At 36.0% G+C, this 16,109-nt stretch overlaps 1 protein-coding gene and 1 long non-coding RNA gene across 3 annotated transcripts; both read left to right on the forward strand.

The window, feature by feature from the left end:
- The first annotated feature begins 299 nt into the window (after nt 1-299).
- On the forward strand, nt 300-1,316 carry LOC127872469 (uncharacterized). The gene has a single exon (XM_052415803.1). The coding sequence runs from the start codon at nt 300-302 to the stop codon at nt 1,314-1,316; it is 1,017 nt and encodes a 338-aa protein (XP_052271763.1).
- A 153-nt stretch (nt 1,317-1,469) lies between these two features.
- LOC127870849 (uncharacterized) lies at nt 1,470-4,704 on the forward strand. Of its 2 annotated transcripts, none has more exons than XR_008044948.1 (3): nt 1,470-1,631; nt 3,435-4,329; nt 4,466-4,704. It is a non-coding gene; the product is annotated as an uncharacterized LOC127870849 (long non-coding RNA). The 2 variants fall into 2 exon arrangements; XR_008044947.1 differs by having other exon boundaries at nt 1,480-1,631; nt 3,346-4,329.
- The last annotated feature ends 11,405 nt before the right edge of the window (nt 4,705-16,109 follow it).

The raw sequence follows: 16,109 nt of genomic DNA on the forward strand, positions 1-16,109 counted from the left end.
ATTGAATGCTTCACGCGTAGGTCGAAGGAAATATTCGTGAACATAGCTCATCGCAATTTTCAGAATATGGCCCACAAGAATTAGCGGAATATGGTATAAATCTGGTTTTATGCACATGCTTTAAATCATGAACAAATATAAGTTATAGCGACGTACCGTGGTATACTGCAAACACAAATAAGTAAACTTTTGTACGTAAAGACATCCATTCATAGTACGGTAAATACTGTAAATGAGTATAGAATTAAATAACAAAAAGTTCGACCCTTTTTTGTCGTACATATTGACATAATAGCTACATGGTGAACGACAATCATAGCTACATGGTGAACAACAATCATAGCTACATGGTGAACGACAATCATAGCTACATGGTGAACGACAATCATAGCTACATGGTGAACGACAATCATAGCTACATGGTGAACGACAATCATAGCTACATGGTGAACGACAATCATAGCTACATGTTGAACAACAATCATAGCTACATGGTGAACAACAATCATAGCTACATGGTGAACAACAATCATAGCTACATGGTGAACAACAATCATAGCTACATGGTGAACGACAATCATAGCTACATGGTGAACGACAATCATAGCTACATGGTGAACAACAATCATAGCTACATGGTGAACGACAATCATAGCTACATGGTGAACGACAATCATAGCTACATGGTGAACGACAATCATAGCTACATGGTGAACGACAATCATAGCTACATGGTGAACGACAATCATAGCTACATGTTGAACAACAATCATAGCTACATGGTGAACGACAATCATAGCTACATGGTGAACGACAATCATAGCTACATGGTGAACAACAATCATAGCTACATGGTGAACGACAATCATAGCTACATGGTGAACGACAATCATAGCTACATGGTGAACAACAATCATAGCTACATGGTGAACGACAATCATAGCTACATGGTGAACGACAATCATAGCTACATGGTGAACGACAATCATAGCTACATGGTGAACGACAATCATAGCTACATGGTGAACGACAATCATAGCTACATGGTGAACGACAATCATAGCTACATGGTGAACAACAATCATAGCTACATGGTGAACGACAATCATAGCTACATGGTGAACAACAATCATAGCTACATGGTGAACAACAATCATAGCTACATGGTGAACGACAATCATAGCTACATGGTGAACGACAATCATAGCTACATGGTGAACGACAATCAAACGATAACTGATATTTGTCTGGTTTTTAACTTTTATAATAAAAACATGCATCCGGGCCTTAAATACCTGTTTTTGTGTAATATGTAAGTTATCCTAATTGAGTCCGTGGAGCTTACAAAAAATCGTGAAATTTAGAGAATTATTGAATACGAAACCCGATTTGCACGAGCTGCACGAGATGAGGTTATCTTCAATAGGATTGGTCACTGTTTTTCGGATAGTTTTTGCTCTTCAAAATGATTGGCTACTGCACTTCGGACTATTTGTGTTTTTTTAATGATTGGCTATCTCCTTTCGGCATGAAATAAAGTTGAGCTATTTATTTGAAAATTGGTCATTCTTTCTTACGGAGACGGAGATGCGGGCCTTGCAGAACAAAACTAGAAATGGACAAAGAAAATCGTAAGCAACGTTAATTTATCTTTGAAACTTGTATTTTTTATTCTTTATCTTAATTGATATTCTAAAGGGTTCACATTTTGATTAGTTTGCATTTTATATTTTGTTAAATATTTGTATTCAATCATATTTCTTGTTACATAGGATCAGTATTTGTTTTAAAATATTTAATCGTTTTAATTCGATTTGGGAGTCAGTCTTTGCATGAGCTAGAAATTGGTTTCTTTTAAGTTTGTCATTCTTTACACGTTGTAAAGTCTTTACACGCCACAAAAATTCTTTTTAATTTAAAAGAGTGCTAAAACGAGGAATACAATCAAGATATATTTTTATCCCCCGCCATAGGCGGAGGGATATTGTTTTGGCGTTGTCCGTCCGTCCTTCCGTCTTTCCGTCCGTCTTTACGTCCGTCCGGAGCCATATCTTGGAAGTGCTTTGGCGGATTTCATTGAAACTTGGAGTATGTATATGGATAAGAGGAGGATGCACGCCAAATGGCATTGTACACCATCAGTCAATAAACAGAGTTATGGCCCTTTGTAACTTGAAAAAAATGCTTTGTGTGTGTGTTCGGAGCCATATCTTGGAAGTGCTTTGGCGGATTTCATTAAAACTTTGTATGAGTATATATATGGATACGAGGATTATTCACGCCAACTGGCATTGTACACAATCTGTTAATAACGTAGTTATGGCCCTTTGTATCTTAAAGAAATGCTTTTTTGAGTGTCAAATATAATACGTTTGTGTCCAGAAGCATATTAGCGGAGGATATCAATTCAACGAATTGCTTGTTGATTGTAGATTTTAACCTTAACATAAATTCTTAGTAGCGTTTTGTTTTCCGCCGCTGTACGTGCAAGTAAGAGTTTGCAAGAACATTCAATATGCAAGTAGAAACAACTTCTGATATATATTCACTTATTTATATGTATTTCATTTTAATATTGGTATACATCTCTTTGACATAAGGTTTGTTATAATTCCAATTATGATAATGCCCCAACTTATTTTTGAATAGTTATTTTGTATTAACCCAATAATGCATCGGCTCGAGGTTTCGCTTTTGATTGCGCCTATGTCAAGTGTCCAAAATACAGAAAACTTGTTTCTGAAAAATTAATGGTGCACATATGCTAATAGTTTCTGCAATACATACGAAGTGACGCCTTAGAATCGAGACATAATAAAAGTTCGAGGTTGGTCGAATCAAGGTCACCTTATTTCATAGACAAAATATTTTTGTTCTCGCATATTAAATGCCGGTACTTGAGTTTTATCCATCTATATACAATGATCATTTGTATTCATAAATTCTTCGCAAATGAAGAAAGGTTATGCTTAGTATGAGGTGTATGTCACTGCTTCAAATTCCGCAAACGTTTTCGCTAGATAGCAAAGAACACCTTTAAAGGAATAACGACTGATTTTTATATGTGGATTATTGACTAAGTAACAATTTCATTAAATACCTTGTAATGAACGATACTTCACTGTGAAAAGCGCATTAGGTGGCACCGTGCATTTGAGATTATTACAAATCGCAATAATTTAATGCCTCTTTTGTTTAACAGTTTAACACAAGAACTTTTGTTTAGCGCACACTTAAAATACGTTAAGGTTCTAAGCGTTTTCTTACGCGCATGTTCCGCCTCAATCTTTGTGTTTCTCAACACCTCGAACTATATAAACAACTCAATTGAATATGGTATTGCAGACCCCTAACGATGGCTAGCAACTTAAGATGATTGCTCGATATGCACCAATATCTAACCGGGACTATATTCCACGATTTTTTTTCTGCAGCCGACCATTCTGTGACATCTCTTTGAACTTAAGCATTTGAAATATAAGCATTTGAAATATCTGCAAATGACAACATATCTTCGTAATAACGCCACACAGTGAGCCTTCATAGAAACTTAACACAAATTAATAAGCCTTCTGATCGGGACCTGCACCACGGACGGCCAAAAACCTCAACCAATGAAGTTCATCGGAACCCCGCCCATATCACAACAGGCGACGATTCACTGACACGATCCGGCGAAGGTTAACGCTGGAAGCGCTACTGATCACGACCATGCAACCATGCGCCCTTCATCTGTTGCATATCTTGTAGGATCTACCATCAACAGCTATCAGCAAGACTACCTTACACTGACATCCCAAGTTTATATTATGATCCTCCGCTTAAGACTGAATCCTGACACACTGGAATTTCGGATGCCTCAGTTTCGGAACCTCTACTGAAACTAGACGACCCTCGACTGACATCTCGTTTACCTTCTTATCGGAACTTCTGCAGCACAGGACCAGACGACCATGCACAAACTGGATAAGACGCCCATGCACAGACAGGACCAGACGACCATCAACTGACGTCATTCGGGATGCCTTCTCGTTGTAACCGCTACACGACAAGATAAGACCACCATCCAGTGACGTCACGAAGCAAGCCTTCTCATTGAAACCACTCCAAGGCAGGATTAGACGACCATCTACTGATGCTAACCCGCATGCCTTATCATTTGAAATTCTCCAAAGACAGGACCAGACAACCACCCACCAATCTACGTAATCCGGCTTGCCTATTCTTCAAACACTACCCGCTCAAGCAGACGAACATAGGGCCTGATGTCACCTGCGCAATCCTTGATTTGAAAACCCCTTTTACAAACCAACAGATGATAAAATACAGGTGACTCAACTTTTATCGTTTTTCAAGTACATTTGTATGTGCATTCCGTTAAAACTATATGTTTGAAATGTGTCAATATTACCGTAGAACTAATAGGGGACCATATACAAAATGTCACGGTATTCATCTGTTTCAGACTGGATCTTTTCACTCCGTAAATGATGGTTTGTATAAGGAAGTAGTAGACACAACTTTTAAGCCACATAATAGAAATATTATCAATTACGTAAATTGAGGTGCAAACAAACTCGTCTAAAACCAATTCACTTCACGATGATGTCCATTGTCCACAGATTTCCGTGTGCAATAATGATAATTTCAAATTTAAATATTTTTTATTGGCATTTTGTTGTTGGAAAATTGTTTACCTGCTTTTGCGAAGCGTTGTCTATAGTTATATCCCAGTGTTTATAATGATTAATCTTCAGTTTAAATATAAGTATTTACTTCAAAAACTAAAATAATACTTAATGATTTGATGAAGTTTACGATACAAAGGTAAGTTTTATCGAATTACCTGCTTTTGCTACCATGCAAAATTTCAACGTTACGGAACTACCACAAGGAATGCCCAGGTAACTTATTATTTTATTTGTTTTAAGTTTGTTCTTATAAAATGGTTGCATGCACATGTATATCATAATGCGAACATTTTTTAACTGCAAGTTCATAAATGAAAGAAGAACAAGATATAAATACATTATTTTTTACGCATTTTTTTAGTAAACAACAAAGAAAAACAACAATAGAATTTCTTTCGAATCGTGTTTATAAATCACATGTTGAAGGTTATAATGTGATGCCGTTCTCGCAATTCTTTTAAATCATTTTTATTTCTTTTTCAGGGTGTGTTTCTGGTAGTGTGAAGCGTCTGGTGTGAGTGGATTGCAGCCTTTCCCCGCACCAATGACCAGCACTGTCGCTAGGCAACGACTGCCAGGCAACATTGCTGTCAGTACATAGCCTCTCCACTACAAGCCCTATGCATTGCCGCCACGTGGCAACACACGGTAACTGGATGCCAATAGGCTCCAGGCTGAAATGCAGGGGACTCGGAGGAGGTTTGGCCCCTAGATGTGGTACACTGGTCCGCCGTTGAGTGGAAATAACCGGTCAATCACAAACCAAACCCCCAGCTATGGGCAAATAGCGTTTTATTAGCTCATCTATTTTTTGAAAAAAAAATTAGCTATTGTAATCACCTTGGCGTCGGCGTCGGCGTCGGCGTCTGCGTCGGCGTCCGGTTAAGTTTTGTGTTTAGGTCCACTTTTCTCAGAAAGTATCAATGCTATTGCATTCAAACTTGGTACACTTACTTACTATCATGAGGGGACTGGGCAGGCAAAGTAAGATAACTCTGGCGTGCATATTGACAGTGCTTACATACTTGCGACACTTACTAACTATCATAAGTTGTTTTTTTGACATTTTGACAGAATTATGTGCCCATTTTATACTTAAAAAATTGAAAATTTGGTTAAGTTTTGTGTTTAAGTTTTGTGTTTATGTCCACTTTATTCCTAAAGTATCAAAGCTATTGATTTCATACTTGCAACACTTACTATCTTAAGGGGACTGTTCTGGCAAAGTTATGTAACTCTGACTGGCATTTTGACAGAATTATGGGCCCTTTATTATTATAAAAAAATTTGATAAGTTTAGTGTTTTGGTCCACTTTACTCCTAAAGTATCACAGATATTGCTTTCATACTTGGAACACTCACAAATTGCTTTCATACTTGGAACACTCGCCAACTATCATAAGGGGACAGTACAGGACAAGTTGCATAACTCTGGTTGTCATTTTGACGGAATTATAGCCCTTTTTTGACTTAGTAACTTTGAATATATGGTTAAATTTTGTGTTAAGATCCACTTTACTTCTAAAGTATCAAGGCTATTGCTTTCAAACTTCAAATACTGTCATGCTATCATGAGGGTACTGTATCTGGCAAGTTGAATTTTACCTTGACCTTTGAATGGCCTTGACTATGAAGGTCAAATTATTGAATTTTGCTAAAATTGCCATAACTTCTTTATTTATGATTTATGATTAGATTTGATTGATACTTTGACATAACAACTCTTACCTGACATACCACAATAGACTCCACCCAAACCATCCCCCACGCCCCCCACCCCAGAATCCCCCCCCACAAATATTTTTTGTTTCTTTTTTTTTAAAGATCATCTAATAAATGACTACACCCTCACACTATATCCCCCCCCGCCCCCCGGACCCCCATTTTTTTTAAACATAGTTAAAAAAACACAAATTTTTTTTTTTTGAAATACCGTCCAGAAATCCCACCCAAGAACCCCCCCCCCCCCCAAAAAAAAAAAAAAAATATTTATTTTTTGTTTGCATTTTTTCTTATTTTTGGAAGATAATGTAATACATGACCACACACCCACACTATACACCCTCTCCACCCCACCCTCCCTCTTTTGTGATTGAAGTATTGAGATAGGTCCTTTCACCTTAAAGAAAAATAGATGAGCGGTCTGCACCCGCAAGGCGGTGCTCTTGTTACTTTTGTTACTTTGGAAATTCTTAAACTTTAAAGTTACATAATTGTTCTTATATAATTGTCGGTAGGGTGGTATATAGCAGTCGCACTGTCCGTCAGTCTGTCCGTCCGGCATTATATTTTCCGGATTTTTTTCCTTAACGCTTTGACTAATGACGCTGTGAGTCTGCCTACATGACTTACAGATGCAGTGTATGTTTCGTTCCGGTAAATTGATTTTTGGCGAAGTTATAAGAATTGGGCATACACATGTTCTCTATAATGAACATTTTCAGTCGTTTTTACGAATATCTTTCTATCCATATGACTTGCAGATAAGCGAGTTTCGTTCCGGATTTTTTTTAAACGCTTATAGATATTGTAAAAGGCCCGTAACTTTGTTAAATATCAATTGACCGTAACTTCGTCATGATTTCAATGTGGATATAGCTGCTGTGTGGCTTCACTTGTTTCTATATACATTGTACATGTATTCTATTGACATATACGCGGATGCGTGACTTTCAGGCAGTTCCTGCATGACGTCAGTTCCTGTTGGTCTTCACGATGCAACAAAGTACTTCATGGTCATCGACAGAAAACTGGACCAATTTTCTCTTTTGTTGTCTTAGATAATGTTATTTTAGTGCAATACTTATTTTGACATATTATATATTGCCATTTACATTTACTGAAAATTATTTTGTAAAATTATTAAAAAAACACTAAATATCTGAATAAAAATTTAACTATAATGTGTATTTATCGAATCAAAACAGAAAGGTATAAAATATAACTATGATATAAAGCGCAGTTTCCAAATATTTTCAGCGCTATAGCTGAAGTCGCGAAAAACGGTGCTCGTGTCTACCCTGTTGAGGCTAATCAGCGAAGTACTTCCTCCTGTATATATTCTGAAATATCAATTTTACGTTCTGAAATAAAATGTAAACAATGTTTTATTATTGTTGTGATGTCTGTAACGATTAATTTATAAACTTAATGAAAGTAGGAATGTTGTTTATGAAAAATGTTTAAAAAGCGTTTTAAGTACATTCTAGACCTACTTTATAGGTAGGACACAAATCATTACGCTGGAGATACATATTCGAAATACTCAGTCGATCTGGTAACCACATATTCTGATCAGTGTCCTTATTTTCTAACATATTCTTAACTTGTAATTGCATGCATAGTAAATCCGAAACTGTTGTACGTGAAACTAGTGCGTGTCAGTTGCATACATACCTTTGCGTCATACGTCATCGTCATCTGCGAGCATACCTCTTACTGATTTAATCTGAAAACGCCACGATTTAGTCTGCGGAGTAATACAATTATTTAGAAACCAGCATTCTTTCTTGCATTGGTATAAATTAAATTATCACATTAGTATTGCGTTACCTTTAATCGGTTTATTTAACATGTGATACAAAAATGTGTAATTGCGTTGTCATAGTTTCTACTTTAAATCCGAACATGTATAGAAAAATATACGTTCACATAAAACGTTTGATTAATCATCCGTTGGATTAGATTTTTTTAATTCATTTAAACGATTCGTTCATTTAGTGACAGAAAATAGTGGTAGTCTAAATATAATATTTAAGAATAAAGGGACCACAACATCAGAATTAGAATTATTTTAACCAGTCAGTGTTACTTAAAGGTCATAGTATGTCCGCATGTAGACATAGCAATTGTTATTTTATACATAATTATTGAACGCCATAGCTGTCTTACGTTGTCACATTTCTTTCTGTCTTCTTAAGAAGATGTCGTATTATGTCGAACCGTCGTGTTATCTTGTCCAAATGTGGTGTTGACTTGTCAAATTGTCATGCTATCTTGTCCAGATGTGGTGTTGACTTGTCAAAAAAGTCTTATCATGTCAAACAATCGTGTTATCTTTTCAAAATCATGAGCTGACTTGTCAAAATACAGTCCTATTATGTCGAACAGTCGTGCTTTCTCGTCAACATCATGTGCCGACTTGTCAAAATATAGTCCTATTATGTCGAACAGTCGTGCTATCTTGTCCAGATGTGGTGTTGACTTGTCAAAATACAGTCTTATCATGTCAAACAGTCGTGTTATCTTGTCAAAATCACGTGGTGACTTGTCAAAATACAGTCCTATTATGTCGAACAGTCGTGCCATAATAGGACTATATTTTGACAAGTCAGCACATGATTTGGACAAGATAGCACGACTCTTCGACATAATAGGACTGTATTTCGACAAGTCAGCACATGATTTTGACAAGATAGCACGACTGTTCGACATAAAAGGACTGTATTTTGACAAGTCAGCACATGATTTTGACAAGATAGCACGACTGTTCGACATAATAGGACTGTATTTTGACAAGTCAGCACATGATTTTGACAAGATAGCACGTCTGTTCGACATAATAGGACTGTATTTTGACAAGTCAGCACATGATTTTGACAAGATAGCACGACTGTTCGACATTATAGGACTATATTTTGACAAGTCAGCGCATGATTTTGACAAGATAGCACGAATGTTTGACATAATATTACTGTATTTTGACAAGTCAGCACATGATACGACGGTTCGACATAATAGGACTATATTTTGACAAGGCAGCACATGATTTTGACAAGATAGCACGACTGTTCGACATAATATGACTGTGTTTTGACAAGTCAACACCACATTTGGACAAGATAGCATGACAATTTAACAAGTCACCACCACATTTGGACAATATTACACGACGGTTTGACATAATAGGACTGTATTTCGACAAGTCAACACCACATTTGGACAAGATAACACGACGGTTGGACATAATACGACACCTTCTTAAGAAGACAGAAAGAAATGTGACAACGTAAGACAGCTATGGCGTTCCATACATAATGGACTTAACACATGATGTATACGACTACAGGGACAAAGTCCACAAGTAAAGTTTGGATGAAGTGTGTGGCGCAAACCCAATACTTCCAAACGTCGAGCATGGCACAAACTTGGTGGCTGTGTCTTACCCATGCGAAAAACGTCACATTATTGGATTTAGCAGCTGCTGGAAAAGGGCAATTTCTGGTTGGTTGTGTCAACCAGAAGCGGTGTTGAACAATAAGAACAGGGAAATCCTAAATAAACAATTGAATAAAGTCCTACTGCGGATGGCCAAACTTGCACTTAATCAATATGATCGGGCTCACATAAATACTGTGAGTGGTAACTGTCTTTTTCTGAACACTACAGATAAGAATATGGTCATCACGTTGTTAACCGGTAAACAGATGTGTAGGAACATTTCATCACTCTCGAAAGTAGCTTACATGTGCGGCTTCATTTATTTTTTGGATCTTATCTACATGTAACAGGAAATTACTCCCCTGGTGTAAATTATTATGACGTTTTGTGCACACACACATATGTTTTGTTACAAATGTGACGCGAATACAAATCTTAAGGGATGTTTTCTCATATCAAAGATACAATATTTGTTATATAAGGATGAGTTTGAAAATTGCTCATCTTCCTCTTTCACGCCATTATATTTCAATACAGAATAAATTCCTCTCGGAGGAAAGAGGTCTGGGTTCAAATACCAGGGGATATTCAGAAGATAATGCATTTTTCTAGACAAAGGATTGTCTTTTCTTTATATAATTCTCAACAACAAAAAATTTATTTGAAATAATACGTGTTCCTTCATTCATTGAAATACAAGAAGCTTGTATAGTTTAAAGTTGGAATAAGACATAAATCTTAAAAGATTGGACACCGATTTTTGTTCCTTATGGACACTTAAAATATATTTGAGTTCTCATATTAAAATGCAACAACGAGATAACGAAGTTAATTAAATAATTATATAACGATGTTAATAAATTTGAAACATGACATAATAAATAAATAAGTATTTTAAGTGTCGATAAGGAACAAAGATCGTGTGGAAAACAGAGTAAGAAAATGATAAAACATACCTACAATTACTCGTATGCCGACAACACCAAAGCTTTTTTCATCAAAAACGTGTATTTATTACTGGTTTATAGGTGATATCCGGTTCTCCACAAGATGTACAACTTTTATTTCTGCTATCACGAGAATACCATGATCTAAATATAATTTCGCATAACTGTTTCACTATCTCGCATCGTATTCTGGCAATCTCGCACATTGTGTTCCTGACGTCGTATCGTTATATAATGCTTTTGCATCTTGTTCTCGCGTTTTCCACTCATTATTGGAAGATCGATAGTGAGAAATTGTGATCTGAAATAGTGGGATTACGATACAAAGGTGCGAGAATATGATGCGAGATATCGATGCGAGTTTGCGATAATACGATGCGATGCGATATCGCGGTATTAAAGGTGCCTTTTCACGTTTGGGTAAATTGACAAAATTGAAAAAAGTTGTTTCAGATTCGCAAATTTACGTTTTAGTTATGATCTTAGTGAGGAAACAGTAATACTGAACATTAACCATGCTCTAAAATAGCCATTATATGCATCTTTTGACGATTTAAAAATCCGAAAATTATAAAGCGTTGCAACGCAAAACGAATTAATAATTTGGAGAGTTAGGTTGTTGTCGTATTATTTTGGGAAGGTACGAGGATTGCTTATATTAAGAATAAAATACATCTGATCTTGTATCTGGAAGGATGGTCGAGTGGCTAAAGAGGTGAACTTTTTACTCCAGGGGTCAGTGGTTCGAGTCCTGCTGAGGGTTACCTTTTTATTTTTTAAATTTTATTCTTGATTTTTTACTGAAGCTTTTTATATCCAATGTGTACATTTATCAATATAAAGCATTAACGACAAACTTCAAAACATGCCAAATTTGTGAAAAGGCCCCTTTAATATTTTGTTCTCGCATTTTTATGCTCCCCAATTTTTTTTGTGGAGCATATAGTCGCCGCTTCGTCTGTCCGTGCGTGTGTCCGTCCGTCCGTGCACAATTTTTGTCCGGGCTATTTTTTAGCAATTAATGACCGGAATTCAATTAAACTTTATGGGAAGCTTCACTACCAAGAGGAGATGTGCATATTATCAGACGGTTCTGGTCGGATGATTTTTCACAGAGTTGTGGCCCTTTGAAATTTTCCATTAACTGTACATTATGCAATTTTTGTCCGGGCTATTTCTCAGCAACTAATGACCGGCATTCAATGAAACTTTATGGGAAGCTTCACTACCAAGAGGACATGTGCATATTATCAGCGGGTTCTAGTCAGATGATTTTTCACAGAGTTATGACCCTTTGAAATTTTCCATTAACTGTACATATAGTGCAATTCTTGTCCGGGCTATTTCTCAGCAACTAAAAAAGAGATGTGCATGTTATCAGTCGGTTCTTGTCGGATAATTTCACAGAGTAATGGCCCTTTGAAATTTTCCATGAACTGTACATATAGTGCAATTCTTGTCCGGGCTATTTCTCAGCAACTAATGACCGGAATTCAATGAAACTTTATGGGAAGCTTCACTACCAAGAGGACATGTGCATATTATTAGCGGGTTCTAGTCAGATGATTTTTCACAGAGTTATGACCCTTTGAATTTTTCCATTAACTGTACATATAGTGCAATTCTTGTCCGGGCTATTTCTCAGCAACTAAAAAAAGAGATGTGCATGTTATCAGCCGGTTCTTGTCGGATGTTTTTTCACAGAGTAATGGCCCTTTGAAATTGTCCATGAACTGTACATATAGTGCAATTCTTGTCCGGGCTATTTCTCAGCAACTAATGACCGGAATTCAATGAAACTTTATGGGAAGCTTCACTACCAAGAGGACATGTGCATAGTATTAGCGGGTTCTAGTCAGATGATTTTTCACAGAGTTATGACCCTTTGAAGTTTTCCATTAACTGTACATATTGTGCAATTCTTGTCCGGGCTATTTCTCCCCAACTACTGACTGGAATTCAATGAAGCTATATGGGAAGCTTAACTACCTTGAGGAGATGCGCATGTTATTTGCGGGTTTTGGTTAGATGATTTGTTTTAGAGTTATGGCCCTTTGAAATTTTTAAATTGCTAAACGTATTATTTTGTCCAAAGTTATGCCACTCAAGACGTTTCCTTTTATCTGAATATATAGTGCAATATTGTGACAAAAAACAACTTTGGGGAGCATCACCCGTCTCCGACGGTTTCTTGTTGACTTTGATTCGATATTGAGAGATTATGCAGCAATATATGGGTACAACAAGACATGCAGTGTGCCATGTGTTCGTATGTTCATGCATGTTTAACATTTGAGTTGAAATGGTCGTGAACACCGGTGAAACTAGAACCCTTTATTTGTGTGATTATGGTGAACTTCTCGTTAAGCTATGTGCATACTTAATTTGCCTACCCTTTTGTCTAGCCCCAGCCATAACAGATGACGTTTTTTTCCAGATGTTGAGACTATCAGTGTGCACAAGCCGTATCGAGTTGACCACGCCAGTCCAAGGCGAAAACCCGAACAACCGCAGTGTGCTCTCCTTACTATCGTGATCTGGCATCATCGCATCGTAATCTTTTTTTTCTCGAATGGCCATTTCGAATGTTTGTATAGTACTCTCGCGTTCTTGCCCTTGTAATCTAGAGGTCGAAATAACAAAACAATGAGTAGCCTTAAAGGAAAACTGTTCAAATGCTATCAAGCATTCGGGGCCATCACCAACTAACAAGTGTGAATTTAAACACAATTGTTCTAGGTTTGCTTTGTGCGTTGTAGTATTATGACATGAAATAGTGTTGTTCACATACGCACTATTGGTAACAGTGCGGTATTGATGTACACTTTTAAGCTTTAGTTCGATGACTTCATTAACTTACCATTGCTCAATAATGTATTTGTTTATAGTAAAAAATCCATTGTGTGCTTATAAGTATATATTTTAATACAATTAAAATTCGCTTAAATGTTGTCGACATATACAAACCATTTTGTTTTAACAAACGTCGTGTACATTAGCAAACAGAAACGCGACAAAACACAATTCGAATTTAAAATCTAATTCAAAAAAAAGAACGTAATAATATCAGCTTATCACAAAATTATAAATACATAAGCTGCATACTGAATGACACTCACGACTTTAAAGGCCGGTGATAGGCTTTGTATATGAACGCTTAAAGTGTAAGTTAACCGAAAAAAGATTCCTTTATATATCAGCTACGTTTATCAATGATTGTTATAGAAAAAGATCGCATGTGATGTTTTTATCAAACTAACATTTTGTGTGATATACGATTATTATAACCCACACGTTGTTCGTTATTCTTATATGTTTAGTGTTAAAGGTACATTTTCACAGATTTTGGCATGTATTGAAGTTTGCCATTAATTGCTTTATATTGATACATGTAAACATTGGATCTAAAAAGCTTCAGTAAAAAACGAAAAAAAAAGTAACCCTCAACTGGGCTCGAATCTCTTTGACAACTAGGCCATCCGTGCTCATACAATAAGTGATTTATTTTATACTTTATGTAAGCAATCCTCGTTGTATCACAAAATATAACGACAACAACAGAACTCTCCAAATAACTCTCCAAATAATGTAATCGTTTCGCATTGCAACGCTTTTTAATTTTTTAAGTTTTTAAATCCTCAAAAGATGCATATTATGGATATTTTAGAGTATAGTAAATGTTCAGTATTACTGTTTTCTCACACATATCATAACTTCAACGAAAATTTGCGAATCTGAAACCTTTTTTTAAAATTTCCAAAACGTGAAAAGCCCCTTAAAATTTATGGTAACATTTGATGCATACATGAAAGCTCGTAAATGCGTAAAAACTAGTTTCGAATAAAGATAATGTGGAGACGAGTATATTTTAAAACTTGTGTCAATAAACTTGGGATTAACAATTGCCGTTCAAATCATCTTTAAACCATCGCGTTGTTCATTATATTTGACCAATGTTAAGTTTTATGAAAACAAGTGGTTACGCGATCACTCGAAAATCAAAATAAATCGAAAACCATTTTTAAGTCTTAATTATACAGTGTTTTGAGACGCTCGTTGAAAATTTCGATATTCATTCTACTGAAGACCGACGTTAACCATAATTTATGTCCCTAAAAACTTCCTGATCCTCAAGAGCTTTTTTTAAAAATCTCGACTTGGATTTGTTAAATAATATTTTAGATGGCTGTTTACTTAAGCATGAATGCTTGGTGATAAGATATTGAGATAATGTATGTCTTTCTGCGCTACATAAACTTACATAAAACACCTACAGATTAAAATTTGCGTGCAAGCATTTAGTTGAGTTGCTTTATAAAGGGTGGTTATGCGGAAAAAAGTTATTTACTCAATGCCGATACTGTATGATACATAATTGTCCTTCACAGTTATGTTAATTTTTATGTCCCCCAGTCTATACTGGGGACATTGTTTTTGCCCTGTCTGTTTGTTGGTTTGTGTATTGGTTTGTTTGTTTGCGTCAAACCATAACTTTTGCAATATTCAAGATAGCAATTTGATATTTGGCATGCATGTGTATCTCATGGAGCTGCACATTTTGAGTGGTGAAAGGTCAAGGTCATCCTTCAAGGTAAAAGGTCAAATATATGTTGCGTCAAACTTTAACATTGGCCATAACTTTTGCAATATTGCAGATAGCAACTTGATATTTAGCATGCATGTGTATCTCATGGAGCTGCACATTTTGAGTGGTGAAAGGTCAAGGTCATCTTTCAAGGTCAAAGGTCAAATATATGGGGGACATAGTGTTTCACAAACACATCTTGTTTATTCGTGTTTTAGTCGAAAAAGCATATACTTGTTTATGATTTTAAACTTTCCCCATGTAACAATACAATTAAACGCATAATCATTTGCAAAATGTTAAGCTTTGATATTTGGCATGTATCCATAGATAGAGGATCTGTTCAAAGTTTGTTTAAATCATTCCCTTGGGGTTTAAACCGGCAACGCCTCCGAGGTAAATATATTTAAGGAAATTATTTTTTTCCCGTATAATAATTTTTATATTAGGTGTGTAACATCTTATGGTGGTAATCTATAAGTTCAAATCATGATCATGAAATCTAAACTGGCCATGCCGCAGGGATCATATGATTTTTTTTAAAATAAACTTCTATAGTAAAATCTATAGTGAAATAACCGCTTCGAAACGACTAAGTTATATTTTATACGGCATGTTATGTCATATAGCAGTCCTCTACTAATGCGTTAAAATCGTCTTCCTTATGTCAAAGTTAGCCATGCCCTGCGAAATGCGTGAAATGTTTTGTAATCAATTATGTAACAT

The sequence above is a fragment of the Dreissena polymorpha genome, chromosome 3 (assembly GCF_020536995.1).
Source record: "Dreissena polymorpha isolate Duluth1 chromosome 3, UMN_Dpol_1.0, whole genome shotgun sequence".
Taxonomy (NCBI): Eukaryota; Metazoa; Mollusca; class Bivalvia; order Myida; family Dreissenidae; genus Dreissena; species Dreissena polymorpha.

Coding starts and splice junctions, on each gene's coding strand:
- LOC127872469 (XM_052415803.1), top strand. CDS start 300: ATGGTGAACGACAATCATAGCTACATGGTGAACAACAATCATAGCTAC.